Genomic DNA, 25,581 nt, shown 5'->3' on the forward strand with positions numbered 1-25,581 from the left:
TAATTTCTTAATTTGGTGAATTACATTAATACATTTTTCTAAAGTATTGATTTCTTTATACCCTTTTGAGTTAAACTTAATTTGTTCAGGAAATTGTATTTAAAGTGTGTATATATTTTATTTAAGTGTTTTTTACATCATTTTAATGAGTAAAAATATTCTATAATTTCTTGTGCTGTCTTATGCATCATTATACAAATCTTGTAAAATTAGTTAGGACACATTTTTTTTTTCCATTTTTCTAAAACAGAAAATAGAAATCTTATTTAAAATCCAGTATATGGTTAACTGTCAGTTGATTTTGTTTAATGGTCATAAACTATTAGGGTTTTTTATTTCTTTTAGTCAGTTTTATATTTCTTGGAAAATTTCTATTTTGTCTGTTTTTTACACTTATCTATTGATCAATATAAATTTATTTGTTGGTATAAAGTTGATTGTTGCATTCTCTTATGGCTTAAAAATATCTACTAAGGTGTGTACTAATGGTCATGTTACTTTTAAAAAATTGAAGATTATTTTTTCTCTACTGTGAACTTTACATTTTAAACTCTAATGTAAATATCTGTTGAATCAAATTAAAGTTTGATAAGTAAATGTCTGTTTAAAGAAATTAACTCTGCCCATGTATATTTGGGATATTTCATGAAAACTCAGAATGGTTTCTTCTTTCGCTCTCTTTTCTGTCTTTCCTTAAGAGAAATTAATAATCAATAGCCTCTTTCAATGTGAGAATCAATTACTTCTGTCACTTTTCTGTTAAAAGGGGAGACCCTTTAACCCTGCCCCCATACCTGCAATCTGATAATGAGGCAAGCAGATCATCCACTTACCCACCTTCTTAATCTTTCCAAACATTTATCAGTAAAATAAGTATCTCAACCTGTGATAGAATCCCAGGAGTTACATGACTCTAATTACAAATTTGTATTTCAAGGGTTTGACATAAGGCTTAATTGCATTTAAAATTTTCCAAATTTTATTTGTGTTTTTACGTTTACAGCTACATCTATCTGCATTTTACAAAAGTTGTGGAAGATTAAAAAAATTAGTATTCAGTTACTATACAGATACTGTACAGTGGGATGAGCCCATTTGTGGGGAAAAAAGAAATATAAGTGAATCCATCATATCTGTATGTGAGAATGTGTATATAAACATATATACTTATAGGTTAGTCTAAGCATAGACATAGCTGTGCAGTGATACAGACATTAGAGAGGATGAAATTCAGAGAAAAACATATGGGCTATATTTTTAAATTGTTTTTTAAGAATATGTGTTACTTTTTAAATTCAAATATCTGAAATTAGTACATTTTTCATATAATTCCTCAGATTTCATCAATAAAATGTAGTGTTATAATTACTAACATAAGATAGCTAACTTCTGTAGAAACAATAATACTTTTCCTTTCTTTTTAAAATCTAAATCTATATCGATGTAAAATATTGCAGTCTTTATTAGAATTGCCAATAGACAGTAAACGTTTATATTGGCAGTGGTTACTATTAATTATATTTTATAAACAAAGTTAAACAGCATTGGCCTTATTGATCAGGTAAGTGTTCTCAATGCTGTGTATTGACTTGTTTTCCTTACATGTTTCTCAGTTTGGCTACTTGGTTTGAATTTTTGAAGTTTGGATTAGACTGCAGTGGTTGTCAAACTTTTTCTGTAAAGGTCGAGTAGTATATATTTTAGGCTTTGCAGGCCATGTGGTCTTTTTTGCAAATACTTAACTGGCATTATAGCACTAAAGCAGCTACAGACAATATGCAAATGATAAGCATGGCTGTGTACCAATAAAGCTTTATTAACAAAAACAGATGACAGGCCAGATTTGGGAACAGGTTCTATTTTGCCCAACTTGAATATGTAAAGATTGTTGGTAACTAATGAGAATTAATGGGAAGTTTTAACATGATGACAGACATTTTCTCATAAATATGTTGTGCTGATCTTACTGCTTTTAGAAGCAGAAAAAAATCTGTTATTACATAGTTAACCTATATAATTTTATATATTAAAATGGATCATCCATAGAAATAGATTACAGGCATTCAAATTTATACTTCATCTTTAGTTTTACCAGCGCCAAGTAATGGTCACTGAAAAGTTACTTAAGGAGCCAAAAAAAAATATTATTTTGAAATATTTTTGTTTACCTTCAAGTTTTAAATAAAACCTTGAAAGTTATGTACTATGAATTCATACACTGTGCATACTCATAGGCTAAAAGTTTGTAATTAGTTTATGACAAACAAATATAAATATGAAGAAAATGTTAAAATGATTATACAAAATTTTTTAGAGAAGCCAAGGTTTAAGACCTCTTGGAGTAATTTAGAGTGGTGTTTATGATTTTTTTGAAATCTAGGAGTATGATTTTATAAGTAGACAAAAGGAAAACAGTCATTTCCATACAATTATAATTTTCCTCTTTGTAGTTAAATTGAAAGAATGCTCCCTTTTTTCCTCTCCTTTGTTCTTTACCTCATCCAGTTCTGGAAGTTGCAGTACTCAGTACAGAAGGACAGGTCCAAGACTTTAAGTTTCCTTTGGGCATCAAAGGAGCAGGAAGCTCAATCCAACTCTCTGCAAATACTGTCAAACAGAACAGCAGGAACGGTAAGATGGAAGTCTTTTAAAAATTGACGGTTTTTTGTTCTTGTTCTGTTAAACCTATTAATTCCAAAATGCTGAGTATTTAACTCCTAATGTAACAAAAATGACTTAACATTTAAAAGCAGACTTAAAATAATGCCTTACTCTTTCCCAGTAAACTTAATCTAAAGATTCTATAACGACTTTTTCACTTTATTCTAATTTTATTGTGTCTTAGTGTATTCATACGCATATTTCTTGTAAGTGATATGACTATGTTTACCTTTCTAGGGCTGGCAAAGTTGGTGTTCATCATTTACCGGAGTCTGGGACAGTTCCTTAGTACAGAAAATGCAACCATAAAACTGGGTGCTGACTTTATTGGTCGTAATAGCACCATTGCAGTGAATTCTCACGTCATTTCAGTTTCAATCAATAAAGAGTCCAGCCGAGTATACCTGACTGATCCTGTGCTTTTTACCCTGCCACACATTGATGTAAGTTAATGTATGCTAATGAAGTAGTGGAGGGTTATAAAACCAAAGAGGAAGGAAAGCGAAACTGACATGCTCAGGATGGGGTGGGAGGAAAGAAAAGACCTTTCCATTTGAATTTCAAATGTTGGACTAGGTCAGAGACACAAGTTTATTTAAGTCTGTGAACATAAAATTAAATGAGCTTGGTTCAGTGATTATTAGAACTTAAGTGTATTCTTAATGAAAGCTAATTCAGTAATCAACAGGAAAATGTAAATGACTCTAATTTGTTTTCAAATGAAAATTAACTCTTACCTTAGCAGCAGGATAGCTAAGAGTATTAACTCTTAGGGCTCTGCCTTTTTAGTGTGGCAGATTATTTTTTTTAATTAGTTTTACTGATCATATTTGACATAACTGGTATTGAGTTTTGTGTTTAAAAAATATAGTATTGAGGAGATGTGATTCCTCTGCTGTGCCTTAGAATGCAACTTCATACTTAAGTAACTACATTGTGCTGGAAGATTATCTGCAGAATTTTTGGCTGTTATAAGTAAAGTGAATAAGTGCCCACAGATAACAAAGTAGATCTCCAGAACTGGCAAAGAAAAATTATTTGTACGGTTACGGTCCTCGTATCTGCTTCAGTTGATTCACACTGAAGAGCTTTGAGGTTCAAATTGTCACTGTGTCACTTAGAACTAACCAAAAATGGGCCCAAAACTGAAAATGGATTTTGAAGACACTGGATCAGTATAGAATTTTCTCAGAACAAATTCATGGCTCTAATTTTATCAGAAAGGAAAAAAAATGATTCTGAGGTACCATCAATATGTAAAATCATAAGATGGAAATTGTAATTGTGTAAAATGGGTCTCTGGTAGTTTAGAGTACACTTTAGTGTGTTTTGGACTATAAAGCCCCCTTTAAGCTAGATATCTGCTTTGTATAACATAGTCCACAATTTTGCTGATGAAAAACTTTATAGTCCGAAACATGCAAAGTTTAATCTAAATTCCCTTTTACACATACTAAACAATTGCTATTGCCGTCTTAGAGTATAAAATCCTAATTTTATCTTGTCATTTTATTTCCCAGCCTGACAATTATTTCAATGCAAACTGCTCCTTCTGGAACTACTCAGAGAGAACTATGATGGGATATTGGTCTACCCAGGGCTGCAAGCTGGTTGACACTAATAAAACTCGTACAACGTGTGCATGCAGCCACCTAACCAATTTTGCAATTCTCATGGCCCACAGGGAAATTGCAGTAAGTATTTGCACTTCTAATTAGTAACAGGGAAAAACCTTGGAGATTCAAAACAACTTGTGTAATAGTCTCATCTTTGGGTGCTTATCGTAACTAAAAAGCAAACAAAGTAATATGGATTTCTAATTGTTTCTACACTGTCCATGTATTTTAAGAAGTCTTGATACTATATACTTGTTACTACTCAAAATCATGTGCCTTAATATCACTTTACAGTCTTGTCCTAAGTTTCTCCTTTGGGCAGGAGTTTGGCAGAAGCAATTGGGAGTTTAAAAAATGAACAGCAATAGGTCATGTAAAAGAGACAGAAGGCTCTACATTTTAACATGCCCTTCCCATCTTGAATGTTCGAATCTATTTTTGCAACTTTCACTTTAAGTTTCCTAACACTGTGCAAAGCTGTAGATTTTGAAAAGTCAGAGTGGTTCTGGAATATGTCTTAGTGTTTCTTCTTGTGATTAAGAAAATAATTGCCAGAAGATAAAAAATATTTTTAAAATACAGCATGAAAACTCTCAGGTCTATTGTGTACTCAACTCTCAGTATGTAAACATACAGAAACCCAAGGAGAAAATGGAAACTTCAAATTTGACTTATGTGTTAGCCTAGAAAATCATTAGAAGGTCAATTATTTTTAATCATAACCAAGTATCCTTTATTCTGTCATGTAAATATTTTTTCATATGTTTATCTTGTTAATTAAATCATTATTTCAAAATCACTGGGCTCTTACATTATTTTCTAGGTAAAATCCTTCTCTTTCATAGATTGTTCTTTAAATATGAAAATCAATACAATAATCTTGAACTTTATTATATGATCAAAATTTCTTTTTAGTATTAAGCCCTGTTTGAACACACATGAAAATTATTCTTCAGGGAGTTGAGTATTAAAAAAATGAACTGTACATGTGAAAGCTATCTTTCCTCTAGTTGTTGTAATGCAGGAATACCAACGTTCCTCATATCTTTTTATTTTCAGTATAAAGATGGAGTTCATGAATTACTTCTCACAGTCATCACCTGGGTGGGAATAGTCATTTCCCTTGTTTGCCTGGCTATCTGCATCTTCACCTTCTGCTTTTTCCGTGGTCTACAGAGTGACCGTAATACTATTCACAAGAACCTTTGTATCAACCTTTTCATTGCTGAATTTATTTTCTTAATAGGGATTGATAAGACAAAATACACGGTAAGCACCTTGAATTTTATTGACACTGAAAATTATTTTAATAGGTGTGAATCCATGTATCATGCTGATATCAGTATTTGACCTTATAACTTGATATAATTGACATGACAATATTGAAAGATAATTTAAATTATTAAGTTACTGTTATGAATTATTTTTGTGTATTAAGATACAGTTGCATTTTTCTGAGTTTTTAGTGTAAGATGTAATTTGAATAGAAGAATGCTGGAGATACTGTAATGTAAGGATCCTATTTTAGAAATTTTATTTTTGCCTACATAGTCATTCTGACCAGTGATTCCTTCTTCATATTCAAAGCAGTTTATATTCATCATGTGGTCTCAATGTCAGAAACAGAACTTAATTAGTTAATGCTTTACCCCGTATTCATCTGCACTGGTATGAATTTATGAATGTACCAGATAGTACAGAAAAATAATCCTAAGTAATTAAAGCCAGGGTTTTTGCCATTAAAGCAAAGTTTTAAAATTCCATTATAGAAAAAAGTAGAAATAATGTATTTGCAAGCAACTATTCTAAAGACTTGTGAAGCAAATCATCTATAAGTAGAATATTTAGATTTCACAATGGATAATTTAAGAAGAGAAATTATGATATATTTTCTTATTTGATGTTTAATTTCACTAAAAATAGTAGTGTCCTTACAGTGATGAAATTTAGCACACTTGGCATTATATTCTTTAACCATTATAGTCTTCAAATTTGGAAGTGTTTTTAATTTGTTTCCATTTATGAAAAAGATATGTTGAGGAAGCAGCAGCTTACTGTAAATAACATTTGAAAAACAATAGTGATTTCTGTCAGTGAATATTTCAGAGGTTTAGAGTGGGTTGATCGTATTTACAAGTTTTCTTTTGTGTTTTTTGTTCTTTTCCCATATAGATTGCATGCCCAATATTTGCAGGACTTCTACACTTTTTCTTTTTGGCGGCTTTTGCTTGGATGTGCCTAGAAGGTGTGCAGCTCTACCTAATGTTAGTTGAAGTTTTTGAAAGTGAATATTCAAGGAAGAAATATTACTATGTTGCTGGTTACTTGTTTCCCGCCACAGTGGTTGGAGTTTCAGCTGCTATTGACTATAAGAGCTATGGAACAGAAAAAGCGTAAGTAATTGCAAGTGACCTGAGTGTTTTTCAAGTGAATAATTTTTTAAAGCCTGTTAGCTGTCAGTGAGGGTCCCTGACAGATTAAAATAGCATCTGAAAGCTTTATTGGTAAGAGAATGGGCATGCCGTGCACAAATTACAATCAAGTCTTTTGTAATTTTCTAGGTTCAGAGGATTTGTTCTCTGGTGAGGCAGATTCTAAATTATGGACTTTCTTTTTAACACAAAAGATTGACCTGAAACAAATTGAAAAAGTAAATAACTTCTTGGCCTTAGCGAGATATTAAGTAAAAATTCTTCTGAACCTAAAGCATCTGACAGGTTTAACGACTCAGTTTTAAGCTAATGCTTCATTAGCTCTCTTTGTGCAGCCGACCCTCTAGCTAAGTCTGATTCTGAATTGTGACAGTAGCACATTCCATCCCATATGTTTTACTTTGATAATATTTTATCAGGCAGTTTGAAAGGATTAAAATGAGTCACTGTCTTTCATTTACAAAAATACAGATATTTACAGAAAGTGACAGAAGGTAGACGCAGCCGTGTTTCTAAGGATTTTATTTGCTAGAGGCATGAATTTGCCTTCCAATTCTGTTTATTTTTTTCTTTGATAAAATTAGTTATATAAAGATTCTTTGGACTAAAGAAAGCTTTTTAACTGTACAGATGATGAAAGACAAATAAAAGGAATTCAGTGGGGATTCAGTGTTATATGAAAAATGAACCACTAAGTAAAATCTGTCTTAATAAGTTTATACATCATTTACTCTAATACTGTATGAGTTCTGTGCTTTGATTTTTTTTTTTTCCTGGTATGCATCCATTCCTAGTGGAGGTATTATATTTATGCTACACTGTTTTGCAACAAACATAACCTCTGAACAGTTTTTTTTTTTTTTTTTTGAAGCATTTTAGCTCAGAGAGATCTGAAAGGCAAATTTTAATGATTACATGTAGAACTTTAAAATGATGAGAAAATTTGGAATATTGAGTTTCAGGTCTTTCTTAGTAAAGTCAGAGGTCTTAGGGATGGAGTGGTATTTATTGTTTTCCCCAAGCAAGCACAATTTTGTATGCTTTTATCAAATATAAAACAAGCAGGCTGAAATAAATAAATTGCTATCCTTCGTTAAGTCAAAGCCAACTCAGAATTATTAGAATTGTTCTCACCCATGATAAATCAGTTTTTAGAGGCAAATGCAGATAGAGATAGTTTTATTTGTTAGATGTTTAAAATTCTTTTTCCATGTGATGCTGAGGATCCATTGAAGCTACATAATGCATATTTTTTTCTTTTCATAATAGTTGCTGGCTTCATGTTGATAACTACTTTATATGGAGTTTCATTGGACCTGTTACCTTCATTATTCTGGTAAGCAGACTATTCCCCTTCCTTTTTAGCTTGCTTTTTTGGCAATGCTATTCAAACAAGGATGATTTGTTTTAGTTAATTTATCTATGCATTCAAAGATTTATAAACAGTCTATCTCACAGGATATTTATATGGTATATTTAAAATAATATACCATTATTGAGTTTATACATTTGCTAATTAATGCTATTTCTAAAAAACATCTTTCCTCTAAAAAGTACTTTTCCCATCTCTAATTCAGCATGCTAAAATATCATGTCATAATCTAAAAAATGTACTCACATATAGGCCATACTATGAATTAAAGGAACATTTCAGAAAAGTGAAAGAACATTACCTTAATTTTTACTGTCTTAAGTTCCACTTAGTAATTTAGTACTTTTAAATGAATGTCTACACCCTAAATTCTTTTTAGGGCATAAAAAGTTGCATAAACTTAGATTAATAAATGAAGATTAAATTGACTTTAAACTGATTAGAAATAAAATTACTTTTATGAGACTTAAGATACCAAATAAAAATACTGGTTTTTAAGAAATATTTTACGTGAATTTGATACAAGTTAAGAATAGTGACATTAAGGTATTTTTAAGCTTCTTGTATTACCCTTAGTGACGTTTGAAATATTTTTGAAATAAAAGAATATAGGTAAAGTATCTAGATTTCAGTTTTTAAAAGTTTCACTCAGTTGCAGCACCATACTGATGGAATTGAGTGTTATTAACCATTATAAGATTGAAAAAGAAACAAGTTTAAATATTACCTATATCTTTTTACTGCTATTTTAGATATTTTTTTCATACTTTTTTCAAAAAAGTGACACAAATAAGCTCCTTAGAATATTTTTTATGGTTAACTAATGTTTCATAAAAAATGAGAGAAATTTTTAGTGGTTGAAGGAAACTTAAAGCCACTTCAAGTGTATGTATGTTTATCATTTAAATTAATTGTTTTACACAATTACTTTTACAAAGCAAAATGAAAATTTGAGATGAATGCCTGTAAGAATCAAACCAGTAAAACATCCTCAAGTATTCCTAGGAAAACTGATTTCTCATCAGAATTATTCAATCCAGGTGACTGTCCCAGTTTTTGTTCTTGGTGTTCCTCTGTTAACACAGCCTAAGCCTATCTAGAGTTAAATGACAAACAGCTGACATGAAGAGGTATGATCCTTAAAGATACAGCCTGCTTTTTTCTCGTAAGCCCTTGGTCAAACACATTTATACTTTGAAAAGTTTAAAGACTGTTTTAGGGATGTTTGGTCTATGAAAATATTGTGTGTTTACTTCTGTTACACTGCAGATTTCTTTATCTTATGTCCCTGAAGATAAGTACAGACTTTAGAATATTAAAAAAATTTTCACTTAGCAAAAGGAGTTAATATTCACACATACTCAGCTTTGAGTAAGAAAAGAGGTAAAGGACATTTTATTATATTGCCCATTTACAATAAGAGGTCCACTGTTAGTTATTAGTCTTGTCATTTTTGTCTTGTACCAAATCCTTTAGGTTGAGATGTGACAGGCTTTTTGGAACAGTATTCCCAATTTAAAAACAAACAAAAAACCCCAGCAGGTAGTAATCTCAGTGAAGATCTCCTTGGAATTCTTCTCCTGTCATTGCTTTGCCCTCTAATCATCCCAACACACAGAGGGAGACTAAGAGTGGTGTAAGAGTGCAAAACATTATCTTGCAAAACAGTATCTACCCTAAATTGAGTTATGATTATACAGCATATGTTTGTTGAAAATACATTTACCTACATATATCCCTCTGGTCATATAAGATATTTAAAACTCAATTTAGACACAAATCTTAATAATATAAATTATATTTTATACCATCCTTTTAAGAAATATTCTTACAGCAAAAGTTACCTGTTTATATTCCTAGGAAGTATAGCTTTGCATTTCTAACTTTTCTGAATTGAAACTGTTTAACTTAGTTGTATTAAATAGGTGTACATTTTAAATAATAATCTATAAAGAAAAATAATATGCTAAGGAAGATAAAACTTCCTACTTCTGCATTTCTATAGAATGTCTTGCTTACAAGCACTAGAGTTATTATATCTATGAGAAAAGTGCTGGTAAGTAATGAGCAGTGGGAAACCATTAGTATGCCTGAAATGGTTTAATGAAAGCTTGGATCATGACACGTCAGGAGCTGTTCTTATCATTTGGACAGCTCCATCTGCATCGTTAATAATTAATTCAGTTCAGTAAGAGTTCAGCTCACACACTCATTTAGAAGTCTTCTTCAGAGAACACCTCTCTGGCTGCTAGTCCCAGGGAGAAATAGGTTTCTGCTTGGCTAACAGCAAAGATCTGGAGATACAAGTACAGTTTTAGAGTTGCATTTGCCAGGTAGCAAAAGCTCCAGGGAGAACAAAAAGGGTCAGAACATGTGCAGTTCAGCTAGGTTACTTCAGAGTGATGTTTCTGTTCTTCTGTCTTATCATATCCATGTCAGCATTGCAAGCTGTGGAATGAATTTTAAGCTGCTAAGCTTAGACGGATGTGATTCAATTGAGCAGGTTGATGACCATAAAACAAACTGCACTCCTGTGATCTGTGGTACCTTTTTCTTTTTTTAAACTTCTTTGTATTTTCATGTTCATCAGTATGGGTGAAGTTTAGCTGTGCCATATTATTAAGCAGTGTTGACGTTCATCAGCAGATTATACTGGCTGATTATTATAAATAATAATTTATGAAATCATTATTTGGGGATAGGTAAAGGAGTGATATTTGTCAGGGGGAGAGAAAGAATGATCCCGTTTGCTGATTTACAATTTTTAGCTGAATATAGGAAATTTTTTTCTTCTGAATTTGCTCTTACCCCTTCACAAAGAGTTCTATTGAGAGATAGCCACCTACTAATCTCTACCTGTACACACACATAGGCTCACACACACATGCCTGGAGCAGTGTTAAAAATCTGCTTAATTCCTAAATGAGTTGCTTCATCTCCAAAATTAATCATCAGTACAGGCATTTAGGCTGGTGGTTGACACAATGTGTAACACAATCCTAATAACCTATACTTACTAGTGGCTTCTGTGTGAATAATTGACTGACTACAGGTACCTACCAGATTTAGACAAATCTTTGTGTATATAGCTCTAAGTCTGGCTTTGTCCTTTCTCACTGATGCATAGAGCTTTTCAACCTATTCCAAAATATTGTATTTGAACTTAACATTTATGTTGGAAAGAAAAAAAAATAAGAGGGGCAAAAATGGCTGCATTGGAAGTGAAGGGAGAAGAGTAGCATTTGAATGGTGGGGGTATTCTTTTCTCCCTCTTTGCCTGTCTTCCCGTGAGAAGTAGGGGAAATACCATGTTTAAGGGTTGTGTTGTCTTTTTTTTTTTTTTTTAATGCATACCAAATACAGAAAAATAAATTGGGAATAAGTAAAAGTAAAAAGGACAAAGAAATCACTTATTCTAACCAGAAAAGGAAAGATAGAAGCACAGAAATATATGGCTGGAAAGAGACATTTATGTCATTTTTCTCATGACAAGAAAAATGCAAAGAAGAAAGAAACTCAAGAGTTGCAGCCAGTAGTTCATTTGAAGCCAAACTTTTTTGTCTTAAAGTGACTATCGATTTTATCAAAGATGTTTTTATCTGCCCCTCTGTTTCTTGTTCTGATTCCCACAGTTGTATTTTAAAAAAACAAGAAAGAGTAGGAAGGGGGGAGGAATCTCCTGAAATATTTTACCCTACAAAATCATAATTATAAGAATGTATTACCTCCAAAAAAGATTGTAGCAACAGTAGTTATTCTGTAAAACCAAAATTTAGCTTTACATTTCTTAAACATTGGAGAAAAAAAAGAGAACTGTAAAACTACATTTTTAAAATGTGTTTATGCTTCGGTATATGTTCTATTTAATTCCAGAAAATATTTCTCTGTCATATGTGTTGGTGGTAGCATAAATTGTTCAATATTTAAATGACATAAATATGTTTTCATTTCTCTAGTAAGGTTTGTAAATAATATGTATTAGTGAAAAATTTTTTAATGAATTAGGGAAAAGAGAAATCTTACATTTAGCATTTTTTGCCATCTTATATTGTGATTCATAGCCTGTCTTGCACACTTCTTTTCAAAATTACTTTGTCTTGAAATGATGGTATTTTTTAAGTATACCATTGCCTCATTATTTGTGTGCCATCGAGTCACATTTCAGAGTCTAGTATTGGATTTAGCTATAAATTTCTTGGCAATCTAAATAGTGCATTGGCTATAAGTTTTATTTTCAGTTTCTTTAAGTTGGAGAATGTATACTTATAAAATAATCTGAGTGCAAAAATTCTGTGGTTTTATGAATATTTTTCTAATACTTTCAGTTGTCTTTAAAGAGACTCACTTTTAAGTCTGTTGAACACATTCACTTGTTGGTATATTAGAAAGAAAAGCTTTTTAAATTTTTATTTCATGTGTGCACTTGGGTCTTATGAGTTTGTGTAATATGTAACTATGTGAGAGCATAACTGGCATAAACAAGTTTGGAGAAAACACAACTAACTGTTAAGCATACAACTTGTCTAGTGGGAGTAGAAGTGTGGGTGTTTTTGTTCTGGTTGTGGGATGGTACCATTTTACAAAGGAAATGGAGAATTAGTTAATTCTGACAAGTCCATCAGGCAGAAGTCATTTGAAGAGTATGCCTATTATTATAATGCCTGTGTTTGAGGTAGTATTTTATATATTAATTAATTTTCTAATTTATATTCAATTCATTCATCATCTCTGAGTGACTTTTAAGTTGGATTATTTTTTATAGGAATGGAACCTTTTAAATACAGAACTAGTAAATCTTTGTTTTATTAGAAGACTCCTAATTTTCTTACCCAAAATAAATTGGTTAATTTAATTTGGAAAGACTGTGTGCTATGAAGCTAGACCACAGTATATTGAATCTCAGCACTGACATTATAATAGCTAAGTAATCTTTGGCAAGGTATTACTATATCTTAGTAATTTGTAAAATAGGTATACAAGTGCTGCCTGCTACCTCTGGAGGGAGATTTTATAGTTACTGTTTCCCCATGTAATTTTCCATATTTTCTGAACTTGTGTTATGAATATGTTATATTTGTAACTAGAAAGATACCCTAAACACATACATATAATGTTAAAAAACCTCAGTAGAGTGAGGGGAGCAAAAGGGGAGAAATGCATTGAACGGCCTATTCTTAAAGGATTAAATGAGATAATATTTTCTGTGGCACATTCAACTAGGTTAATCTTAACTAGAAAAAGTGACTTTATCATATTTAAGCTTTCATTGTATTTTTATATAGGGAGATTTCATTTTATTTCAGTTTTACTGGAAAATTTTAACTGATTTTCTTCATTGAAAAATTGTTGTTCTAAATTTGCCCCCAAGAATTTAACATTTTCTACTCATTTTCTTTTCATAGTATAACAGTTTATATGCCCAATTTTCCCACATTCACATTCTTTACTTTCCTTATAATTTTACACATAGTAGTAGAAATTTTCCCTTCTTGAATGTACCAGTACTTCTAATATTTTGTTCTGGTGAGGGTGAGAGGATAATTAATATGCTTAGAAAACAATGAACACCAAATTGTGCCCCTGTATGCTTCAGGAAATAGTTCAAGAAAAGGAGGGAAAAAACAAGATTCTGTTCAGAAGTGTGGAATGAAAAAAATAAATGTTCTTATCAGGACCTTCAGAAAGAAGGGGGAAAACTTTAAAGGATTTTAACTCTGAATTTGTAAAGCAGCCATCTTACCTAACAGTTGTAGTTAATTGGTTTGTTTTTAGGATATTTATAGAGTTCTTGTTTTTAACCACCCTTGAATTTTACTAGTTAAGGCTACTGTTGCCATAAAATTTAAAAGTAGTAACACTGTTGACTTTGCCTTTTTTTTTTTTTTTTAACAATTAGAGGTACAATTTACTATGATTCTTTAAAAACTCAAACAAATATTTACTGTACTATTAGAAGAATATCTCTAATTACTCAAAGGCAGGAATTGTTTCTTATCCACAATACAATAAGCAGGGCATCCTTGTTTGGAGCAGGAAAGTCAATAAATATTTGCTGAATGAAATGTGTTATAACAATGTGTAACATCCCTGAAAATTCAGGCATTTATTTATATTGTGACCAACTAGAATAATCTTCAGAAAATAAAGCCAGGTAATGTTTCTACCATTTTGTTTACTTTTTCTCTAGATAAGTATTTTAAGAAATTGATTTTTTAAATACTTTTTTTAAACAAAAAGCGCTTTGTCCCCAAGTAATTAACATTGAAAGATAGAATACTATCTGCTAACACTTGCAAATTATGGCCATTAACCTCATTTTACCCCACAAGAGAGAATTGTACATCTAAGAGAAATCTTAAGGCACAGTAGACAAAATCATTTTTTCTGATTATAAAATCAGAAGCAGTGATGAATGAGTAAAATAATGTTATCATTTGATCGTGTCATATTGTGACTCAGTAGAAATGATCATGTTACTGTAACAAGGTTATGCTGATTATCTGCCACTAAAAAACTGAATTCATCCCACATACAGTAAGTGAAATGAGTCCTTTTGTGTATATACTATTTGGTTGATACTCTCTACGTCATGTATAGCTCACAAAATAACTTTTTTTTTTTTTTTGTCTTTTTAAAAGTAATCCAAAAATAAAATGTCGGCCGGGCGCGGTGGCTCACGCCTGTAATCCTAGCACTCTGGGAGGCCGAGGCGGGTGGATCGCTCAAGGTCAGGAGTTCGAGACCAGCCTGAGCAATGAGCGAGACCTCGTCTCTACTAAAAATAGAAAGAAATTATCTGGCCAACTAAAATATATATAGAAAAAAAAAAATAGCCGGGCATGGTGGCGCATGCCTGTAGTCCCAGCTACTCGGGAGGCTGAGGCAGTAGGATTGCTTGAGCCCAGGCGTTTGAGGTTGCTGTGAGCTAGGCTGACGCCACGGCACTCACTCTAGCCTGGGCAACAAAGCGACACTCTGTCTCAAAAAAAAAAAAATAAAAAAAAAAAATAAAATGTCAAAAAAAAAAAAAATCCAAGAGCAGTCTAGCTTAGTTCTATTTTTAGAACATAAAAATGAAACTGTTTCCCCTCCCTCCAACATTCTGCCAGGTGCCTGTAGAAATAAATGCAAATTACAAACTTTTGTCTTTTCTCAGTCAAAATACAACTCCTTTCTTCTGAGATCACTCATGTTGACCTTCTGGAGTCCTCTAACCTTCCTCCTGTGTCAGATTCCACCTTCCTCAGCTTGCTTTTGTTTATACCTACATTCTTTGCACAGCTCAATGTTTAGAAGGACTCAAAACAGCCTTTTGCCAGAATTTACCTACTTTCTTACAATATGGAGACATAGGAAAAAGCACTGATGGCTTTTAACAGTTAAATAGCAAAAATATTTATATCAAAACTTTATAACTAACATTTTTATATGTCATTTCATTTGATCTTCACAATTACCTTATAAATACATGGTGCAAATGTTACTATCCTCATTTAATCCATCAAAATCAAGAGCTAGACCAAACCCAGTGATTTTTCCGTTATAGATTACTTGATGTAAATGCCCCTTCTGAGGAATTCACTTCAGTATTTCCATCAAATGGCTTTTAGGCCCGGGAGTGTATCTAGCTAAAGAAACTAATTTAGGTTTTCTAATTTATTTAATCATTACCACATGATACCGACTTAATGAGGTTGCAATTTCATGTCAAATGATCTATGAAAGAATTGATCATACATAGCCAAGTATTTTCTATATAGACGACTCGATCGTTGCATACATAGACTAAAACTGAATCGCTGCCTCCCTTATACACATGCCGTTGATATATGTGCAAAACCTTATTTATTTTTTCAACTCTTTGTTCATAGTAGTCTAATTCTTTATTTGTTCTAACAGCTAAATATTATCTTCCTGGTGATCACGTTGTGCAAAATGGTGAAGCATTCAAACACTTTGAAACCAGATTCTAGCAGGTTGGAAAACATTAAGTAAGTATTTTGTATTTTAATTTTAATACTGGACAAACTAAGTAAAAGATACTCTCCACAGGGAACACAGGGATTTCCACCTTCTATCAACTGTAGAAATTATTCAGCATGAAGTTTTACTGATCAAGGTTGAGTCTTACTTTTACTATGTCACAAACATTGGTCAAAAATTAGATAATTTCTATTTTGATATAGAGCCAAGAAATTGTTTCAGTGGCTCCGTGGAAATTTTGTATCACTGTAGCAATTTCATTTGAATTTAAAATGCAGTTTAAAATAATGTTTCTATTTGCATGGCTGATATGATTATATTAAGTTTGTTTTGTTAAATGACTTTTTGCTTTAAGGATTCTGAGCAGTTTCTACTCCTAATCCTGTTTTCCTAAGAGAATTTACTCTATTACTGTTGTTAACTTGAAGATTATCTGTTGTTTCATGCTAATTAAACAAATGTTTACTTTATCTTAATGTTGAATGAAAGCTGCAATATTCTATCAATGGAAAAATGCTACCTAATTAACAAAAAATTGATAGCTGTTGATTCATTAAACTATCCTACGGAATCATTTTCAGAGTTATTTTTAAAATATAAGCCTTTTAATTTAGAATTTAAGGAGGTATTATTCAAGTTGGTTATAATGGGGTTGTGAAAAATACTATTTTTAATGTAAAAAATGGCAGATCTATAGTAAGGGTAAATTTTTTAAAAAATTAGATGCTTTAGATAGGTTAGTGCCAGCTTCATTGCATGTTGCATGGTAAGAGAGAGAGCTAATGTTTAGCATCTCTCTCTTTTCTTCCTTTTCTTCTTTCTGTCTTCTCATCTACACCAGTAATTACCGTGTTTGTGATGGCTACTATAATACGGACTTACCTGGGTAAGGTAGAACCCTACATTAACAAATTTATGGCATGATTTATATTTTTTACAAATCCGTCAATATCATGAATTGCCCTTAATTTTTATAATTATTTTGGAATATCTAATTTGCTGTGGTATTTTTAAACTATAATATGCCTTTATTTTTTAATTGCTTGCCTCTGCATTTTGACTTTCTTAATTTTGACTAATTTATAAAATATATAAATGCTTTCTTATTACTTTCTATTTTAATTCTGTCTAATAATTTTGTTTCTCTTTTCTGCTTATAATGCTTTCTAGCTATGAAGATAATAAGCCATTTATCAAGTAAGATCATTAGTTAGACATGGAATGCACTGACTTTAAATCCTCATTCCGTCCTATTTTCTACAGTTCTTTTCTCCTTAAGCTATTCATGATGAAATCTCTCCAAAATTATTTTATTTTGAAGTTGTTCTCATATTTTTGTCCCATTTCAGCGAGGCTTCTTCATGCTTTAGTTATAAAACCGTAGGTTCACCTAAGACTAGTTCATTAGACTCTGAAGTTTAGGTGTTAAGTGATTATCTGCCATTTAACTTTTCTGTATGTATCACATTATTCAGTGTCATATGAGTACAGCGCAGGAATAAAAATATAGGAGTAAACTCTAGGACTCCTTAATTTCTTTTGCCAAATGCATATAGAAGACAAAATCATGGGCTATTTTACATCTTGTATTTTAATATAGTTTTGATACCTTGTTTATTCTGGACTAAGAAAAGGTCATACCTGCTGTTGCTGTTTTCACTGGAGGCTGCAGTACTAAATGCTATTGTTCTTTCTTAATCAATGAAAGGTTAAAGCCAAAATGCTGTTGAATTTTAATGTGAACATAGAGAAAGTCAACTGCTACTGATATGTTAATATTTAAGCATAATTTGTGTTTTCCCCCGCATTGAACCTGTTAAAAAAATTCCCTTTATTTTTTCAGGTCTTGGGTGCTTGGTGCTTTCGCTCTTCTGTGTCTTCTTGGCCTAACCTGGTCATTTGGGTTACTTTTTATTAATGAGGAGACTATTGTGATGGCGTATCTCTTCACCATCTTTAATGCTTTCCAGGGAGTGTTTATTTTCATCTTTCACTGTGCTCTCCAAAAGAAAGTAAGTAGTTGAAAACACCTGGGGGCTCAGTTTGCTTGTTCTTTGATTTGAAAGTAATAGATATAATAAAGATTTTAAGTTACAACAGGCATATTATTAAATAGGATCATATTTTTTATTATAAACTAATTTTAATGCCTGTCTGAAAATTTAGGCTTCACAAATAAAATATTGACATACTTTATACCATACATCTCTTGGATCTCAATGTGAGAATGTTATAAATGATACTTATGTTCAGATTTCTTCTTTGCTAGTAAGTTCTGTAAAAGGCTTTGTACAAAGGGTATAAAAGGTAAAAGAAAATAATAAACTCATTCTTTGCTCACTAAAGGGAATGCAGTGGTCCAAAATGAAATTGATTATAAGGATAAATGATGCTAATTTTTAAAGCACCAGACATATAAAAAATGAATATTAATGTTGCCTTTTGAGTAGTTTTGAAAAATCTAAAAACCAATAATTAGTACCTCACATCTTATTATTTTGTCCTAATTTTATGGTTAGTAGAGTCAGCAAAAACGATTCCAAACTTAAAGTTACAAATGAAAAACTTTAATCTGTAGCAAGAAGATGTAAACCCAGGTGAATTGTTTGGCTGCCATTTAGGTTTAAAATTTCCATGCCTTTCACTAGATATCATCCTTTCCCTGTCTACATATCTAATGTAGTCTTTTTATTCTGTTATTACTAGTTGGTCACTAAATTGAACAGAGAAATAGAATTGTGAAAGTGAAAACTATTATGTTTTCAGTCCTGACAAGATGATAGTGTTGTTACTTCCATCAGTTTTGAATAAGCTATAATTTTGAGATAATGGCAGTGGAATGTGCAATACTGACAGATAATGTACATTCACAGCAATATAGGCATTAGGCAAAACCAACACCGGAGGGTATTATTTGGATAAAATACCATTTTGATTGCCATTGTCTTGGTTATACAGCATTTCATAGCAGTTAACAGCCATTAGATGTGTAGAAATTTTTTGTGAGGTGTGATGTGTTATTTAATAACAATGAACTTTAACTTTCTAAACATTGTACAAGGATAACCTTAGCATTATAATTATTTTGAATTTTATGTATTTTCTACATAAATGAGCACTTTGTATATAGGCATATTACCATATATTCATAATTTCTGTGCTTGTGTGCCAAACATCTTTGACATAAAGCACAGACGTAGAAAAAGGGTGGAGTAGTGAATATTTCCTCATATGTTAATTGAACAAGGAGATTTTACTATGCTTTTAAAATTAACAATTATATTTTAAAAGCATTGTGTTGCACTTCTTTTGAACATATCCTACTTAGTCTTGGTCACATCCAGTTGAATGCTGCCAGGATGGATTGTTAAGAATATGATATAAGATGGTTAAGTTAAAATCATGGTCTTACTGCTTGAATGAACATATTTAGGCCAAAAACAATGCTTTGAAAGCTCAATTGCATTGTTATTTGTTCTAATAAGTGTAATTAAATAAAGCTAAGAAGATGAAAATGCAAGTGCACTTAGATCTAAAAGATCATCTAGTGACTTGAATTTTCTAATTTTGCAAAGAGTCTAAGTGTCAAAGTCATGGTCTTTGCAGGCAGTTACTGAGCATAGACTTGTGGGGACGGGCAGAAAGCCTTTGAGTGTTTTTTACAACCCACTAGAAAAAAATATTTTCTTATGCAACTTCTCTTTCTTGTCTGACTTGTAATTTCCGAGTCTGGCTCTAATCCACAATAAAACATGTCTATATCCCATATAGTTGTACATAGTTCAGCCCCCTCTCCACGTACCCTCCCAATTATATACCACTGCTCTGCGTGGGGCCCTATTATTTAGCAGTTGCTTGGACTTCACTTTTTGAAGTTTAGTCAAAACTTCTTTTTAGGCCTAACAACTTTTCCATCTATTCATATATCCAAGCTTCAGGGGAAAAGGGAAATTACATGGGTAACTCATTAATGTGAATGGAAATTGCATAAATAGTTCCCTCGTGTGCTAATGAAGTGAATAGACATCTTAGACTCTCTACACTAAATGTTAAAGCTAGACACATCAGAAAATGAAGAAAACATTCCATCCTAATTAATGGCAAATGTATCAAAGTACTTTTTTCTTTATTCTTGTGCCAAAGTAGTCTTGTCATTATAAAGAGGTTACCCACAAAACCGTGCAATCCAGTAAAAGAGGTTTATGTATTAACCTACCTAAGAGGACACGAAGCATATAAAACTTAAATGATTGAATTACAGGGCGCTTAAATGTAATTAAGCAAGGAAAATACTAAAATTTTTGTCCTATTTTCTTAGCACAACATACAAAATTGGAGTTACTAAGTATGTAAACAGGATAAAGCTTTGGGTATATCACTATGGTATTAATTAATAACTAACATCTGCATAGTAATAATGGGGTGTAAAGCCTCTCTACATGCCATATCACATTTTAAAGACCCCATTAGACATTCTAGTGGACTGAAATATTTTTCTGATTACTATTTCAGTAATTTTCATTGAACTTAATTTTGAAAATTTCTCCACGGATAAGTCTTAGTGGAACTTTAATTCTTCTCGGTTGTCTTCACTGTTCATTTAATTAGAGAGAAGTGGAGAGAGAGAGAGAAGCCGGTATGTTCCTATTAATCCCTTGGTCTCGTGATCATTTGATGCAGGTACGAAAAGAATACGGCAAGTGCTTCAGACACTCGTACTGCTGTGGCGGCCTCCCAACGGAGAGCCCTCACAGCTCCGTGAAGGCATCGACCACCAGAACCAGTGCCCGGTATTCCTCTGGCACACAGGTAACAAGAGTCCAACAGCATCTTTAAGTAGCCTTATTTATGGGAGGCCTACTGGGACGTGTTCTGTTCAGATGCACTAATTGTCTCCTCATTATGATGATCCAGATAGCAAACACTTGCTTTTTTAGTATTTTGGTTTTAATTTCTTCTTAAATATTTCTTCAAGGTGTTTCTTTAGACGTGAACATGCTCTTTTGTGGAGAGTTCTGTAAGAAGTATATCATGATCATTTCGTATCCTAAGGCCGTACAGCACAGTGCTCGTTGTGGGCACTCAATAAACATTTGTTGAGTAATCAGGCATCTCCACTTTTTAAAAAAAGTCAATAAAATAACACCTTTTTAAGAGTGAAGGATGAAATACCACTCAGATGCGTATGAGAGAAACAACAGGGCAGTATAGTCCTCCTTAGTTTTAGACCAGAAACAACACACATTCTTTAAAAGGCCAATCCTACACAGATCGTTTAGGGTAAATCATTGTGTATCTTTAATAAGGTAAGCTTGGGGAAACTAACAAAACGTATTTGTCTTGCTATTTTATATTAATAGAGTCGTATAAGAAGGATGTGGAATGACACTGTGAGAAAACAATCTGAATCTTCTTTTATCTCAGGTGACATCAATAGCACTTCAACACTTAATCAAGGTCAGTTATTAGGAAAATCTAACTTTATTATCATTTATGAAAGTACATATAAATTCCTTTTATTCAGTAATGTACAGCAGAAAATATAATTTTAAACTCTACATAATAGGGTAAGGCTGAAAAAGGTAACTATCGAAAATATGCTTTGCCATAGATTAAAATGTTTTCCTAGTGAGTATAGATTCATCCTTTCTCACTAACACATTTCTGAAAGTTTATTCATAAAACATTAATATAATTAGAATAATTACCATTCACATAAAACAGTGCCAGTTTTGCAGTGAAAATTCTTATTTGTAATGTTTTTATTTTACATTTTTTCAAAAGTGAAAAATAAGTGCTAAAAACAGTAAATCTTCATAAAATTAAAATACATGAAAGTTTATAAAGTAATTTTTCCTATGTCATTTAATGTGCCTATCATGGCAACTTTATCATATAAATCAATATAATTCTTACTTATAATATGCTGGAAAATGAAAGAATTTAACAAGAGATGGATAGGAGTACATGCATACACACATATTCCTGAATAAAAGTTTAGTAAATTTCAATTTAGTATGAGAAAATATGTTGTATATATCCTTGGAAAGGTAATTTATCTAGGTATTTTCAGTTTTGATGTTTTGATTTATAATATAAGCTAGACTTTATCACAATGAAATATTAAAGACATTTTTAATTGTTGACATTGTTCTCATGAGATTCTGGTTGAAAATGAAAAAAGGAGTTGTGCGGCATTAAAACCAACAGAAATTTTAAAATATTTTTAGTCAAATTATATTAGCTATGCAGAACATATGATTGATAAGTACTGAAAGGTTTGTATTTTGTCAATAAGAATGAGTGAAATGTGTGTTTATTCTGTTGCTTTGATATTTTACCTAATTATTTTAAGATGACTATCCAAAAGCAACTGAATTGTTCCATGATTCATTTTTGAAACCTGGCAAATAAGATTACAGAATGAAAATTCTTGTTATGTAGATTTTGTGAATGGTCTAATAATTCATATACACGGTCTTTTTTTGTTTTGTTTTGTTTCTCAGCATGTGTGCTTTTGCATTTACTAAGAGAAGCTTTTTGCAATGTGTCATACCTTTTACCTGTTTGTGAAAGTAGTTTTTCCTCCTGCTTGTATCAGATTTGGTATTAACACAGATGTTTTCATGAGGGATAATCCCACACCTGTAAATTCTGAAAGTTTGAGATTCCCTCTTCTGAGCCTGAGTGGTTAAGTCTTTAATATTAAGCAGTAACATCTTGAAACATAATGTTGATCTCTATGCATTTAATTGCCATTTTTGTTTAACAGTGCTTTTGTATAAATTAGTAAATGTCATCCTCAGCAGGTGTTTACTTGGGGGACTTAGAAAGCACCTGTGAATTACTGAAATTTAACTTCCCTCTCCCCTTTCTCCTTCAAATTAGTAGTTCAAATACATTCAGAACATTTCAGCAGATATTCCTGTTGCCAACCTGTCCACTACCCTTGATGAATACAAAAAAAATACTTTAGTACAACTGTAACACTAAAATAAGAGAACTGATGTATTTTTTTTTTCTGTTTTTTTTTGCTTTAGGAATGACTGGCAATTACCTACTAACAAACCCTCTTCTTCGACCCCACGGCACTAACAACCCCTATAACACATTGCTCGCTGAAACAGTTGTATGTAATGCCCCTTCAGCTCCTGTATTTAACTCACCAGGTGTGCTTTACTTACGAATAAAACTACCTTTCTTTCCTGCTAAACAGAGCTCTGATCTTTGCCCTGTTTCTAAAATGCTCAAGTTGCCATATATTGATTATTACATCCTTAATTTCTCAATTAAAAAAATTATGGTATTGCCTATGCCAGGCTTCTAAAACTGCACTATATTATAGTAAAAGCTCAGTCATGCTAGTATTTACAATAATTATCCATGTTTTTAACACAGGTGGCATAAATCTTAATATATTATTACAGGACTGACATCACATGGTCTGAGAGCCCATCTTCAAGATTTATATCATTTAGAGGTATCCTATCTATATAATATACTGTTCAGTTAATTCTAAAGCTTGCTGACAAAATTTGCTTCTGGAATGAATTAGCTAATAAAGATAATTTGGATGCCTAGGTATAGAAAACCACATCCAGCATTATCAATACAACCAAACTATAGTATAGTGCAGCTTTATGGTAGTTTTTCTTAAGAAAACTTGGAGAGTAAAGCAAATATTAGTCAGTTTATACCTATAGTTTTTAATTGGGGGAGGGAGAGAGATTGTCACTAACCCATCCTGTATTACTATGTTTTCTAATATTAATAGCTTACTTTTTAAAAAAAAAAAGCATATATATATTTAATATTAACAGAATTCTCAAGATTTTGGTAAAAGTTATCACATGATTACTGCTAGCATATAATCTTTATTTGTGATTAATGTTTGCCACTAAATTAAACACAGAACTTCGTTTCCAATTTTTTCTTAAAGTTCGTTTTTAACGTAACTGCAGCTTCTCTTTTCATTCTCTTGTTTTCTTACTTTCCTTATGCTTTCCTCTAGCAACCTACAGAGAGACAAGTATGGGAGTAAAACTTAACTTTGCCTATCAAATGTAAATTTTTTCAGCATGATTTTTAATGGGCACAATTAAAACATAACTAGCAGTCATGAAGTAGACTCAGCGGGCAAGTGGTTCACAATTTGCAACTAAAATCTTACCAAATTCAAATAGTACGTCTGTCTGTACTATGTTTTGTCAATAATAGAGGTCTGTAGCAAATGCTGTCCATACTTAAGTATATGCAATGCTGAAATAATTTGCTCTATAAAGCCTGAAGTACTGTCAACCAAAATGCTTAATAATTGACTTATCATTTCTGCATTCCCACAGTAATCTTGCTACAGGCTGTGGAAAGTCTTCAAGTGAATTACCTGAACTTGGGCAGAAAAAGATGCCTCTTCAAAACCAGTCAAAGATGTCTTAAGTCTGTAGTATATCATAGAAAACAACTTTTGGATTATATCCAGTACATATTTTTGTATTTATTAAGCAATGATAAAAACAAAAGAAAATGTTTGAAAAGAATGGACCTCTACAGAGGAAACAAATGCTAGCATGTGATCCATGTGTCACCTAAAACTTAAAGTGCCAAATGCCTTCTGTTGATACATCTTAAAGAAATAAAGATTATGGCACATACGTGAATTTATAAAGCTACAGAATTGTCTAGGCTAAAGGAAGCCTTACAAATAACTATTATAACTTTGTTTTGTTACACATGGAGCATGATACAAATTGAATTGTCAATTTTTCATATGTAGAAGTTGGAACAAAGTTTGCAAAACCATGTGAATCTCACTAACAGATATAATCTCCCATTTTCTCATTTTTTGCTAATGATAATTTATCCAACAATTATCAGATATTTATTTGTCATGAAGTCTGTGTTAGACAATACAAGGATTTTTTTTTTCTGAAAGAAATTGAGTTTTCTAGGATATCTGCAGCTTTAAGAGTGGAGTGAGCACTAAAAAGGGAAATTTCCTAATTTTTTTTCCAAGAATTAAATTTTTTCCTAAACTCCTCCAAGCCTTGCATACAATGCAGCAGCCTCACAGTGGTCAGTTTCATTTCAATAACATCATTTCATTCTTTTTTTTTACAGACCTATCTGTAGACACGTGATTTTTTTTTCTCTAGGATTTTGAGAATGAATAACCTAACTTTCCATGATGCAGACCATTTAATTTTCGCTAAGACTTTTTTTTCATTTGCTTGAGAAGCACTGTGATGTCTTAGTTTACATGTTTATGTGTCTGTAGAAAATACAACTCTGATTCAAATAGAGCATGTTACCATGTTTTTTTTTTTTTTTTACCTCCTAAACCTCTTTTCATGTCAACAGACTTATCCAATCTTTCATTCCTTTAGAAATAAAAATATATTAGCCAAGGCTGACACCCTTCTCCCATTCCACAGTTAATATTTATTCTTGGTTTAATTTCTGTGACCCATACTTAAGAAATCTCTAACATTTCTGCGTTCGACCTCCATGGCCATGGTGT

General features: G+C 31.9%; 1 protein-coding gene across 4 annotated transcripts in view; it reads left to right on the forward strand.

Annotated features, from left to right (window-relative positions):
* ADGRL2 (adhesion G protein-coupled receptor L2) overlaps window positions 1–25,581 on the forward strand; it is a 190,799-nt gene that overhangs the window by 162,361 nt on the left and 2,857 nt on the right. For 2 of the 4 annotated variants that reach the window (XM_069480161.1, XM_069480163.1), the window contains 10 exons: window positions 2,506–2,631; window positions 2,899–3,104; window positions 4,182–4,355; window positions 5,337–5,546; window positions 6,450–6,670; window positions 7,979–8,045; window positions 15,981–16,072; window positions 17,908–18,076; window positions 20,745–20,873; window positions 21,425–21,521. In XM_069480161.1, the coding sequence (XP_069336262.1) occupies window positions 2,506–2,631; window positions 2,899–3,104; window positions 4,182–4,355; window positions 5,337–5,546; window positions 6,450–6,670; window positions 7,979–8,045; window positions 15,981–16,072; window positions 17,908–18,076; window positions 20,745–20,873; window positions 21,425–21,521 (1,491 nt within the window). Of the gene's footprint in view, window positions 1–2,505; window positions 2,632–2,898; window positions 3,105–4,181; window positions 4,356–5,336; window positions 5,547–6,449; window positions 6,671–7,978; window positions 8,046–15,980; window positions 16,073–17,907; window positions 18,077–20,744; window positions 20,874–21,424; window positions 21,522–23,104; window positions 23,234–23,462; window positions 23,522–24,075; window positions 24,094–25,581 lie in introns of those variants that run through there. The other 2 variants (XM_069480160.1, XM_069480164.1) reach the window with 2 other exon arrangements.

The sequence above is a fragment of the Eulemur rufifrons genome, chromosome 8 (assembly GCF_041146395.1).
Source record: "Eulemur rufifrons isolate Redbay chromosome 8, OSU_ERuf_1, whole genome shotgun sequence".
NCBI classification, from domain to species: domain Eukaryota; kingdom Metazoa; phylum Chordata; class Mammalia; order Primates; family Lemuridae; genus Eulemur; species Eulemur rufifrons.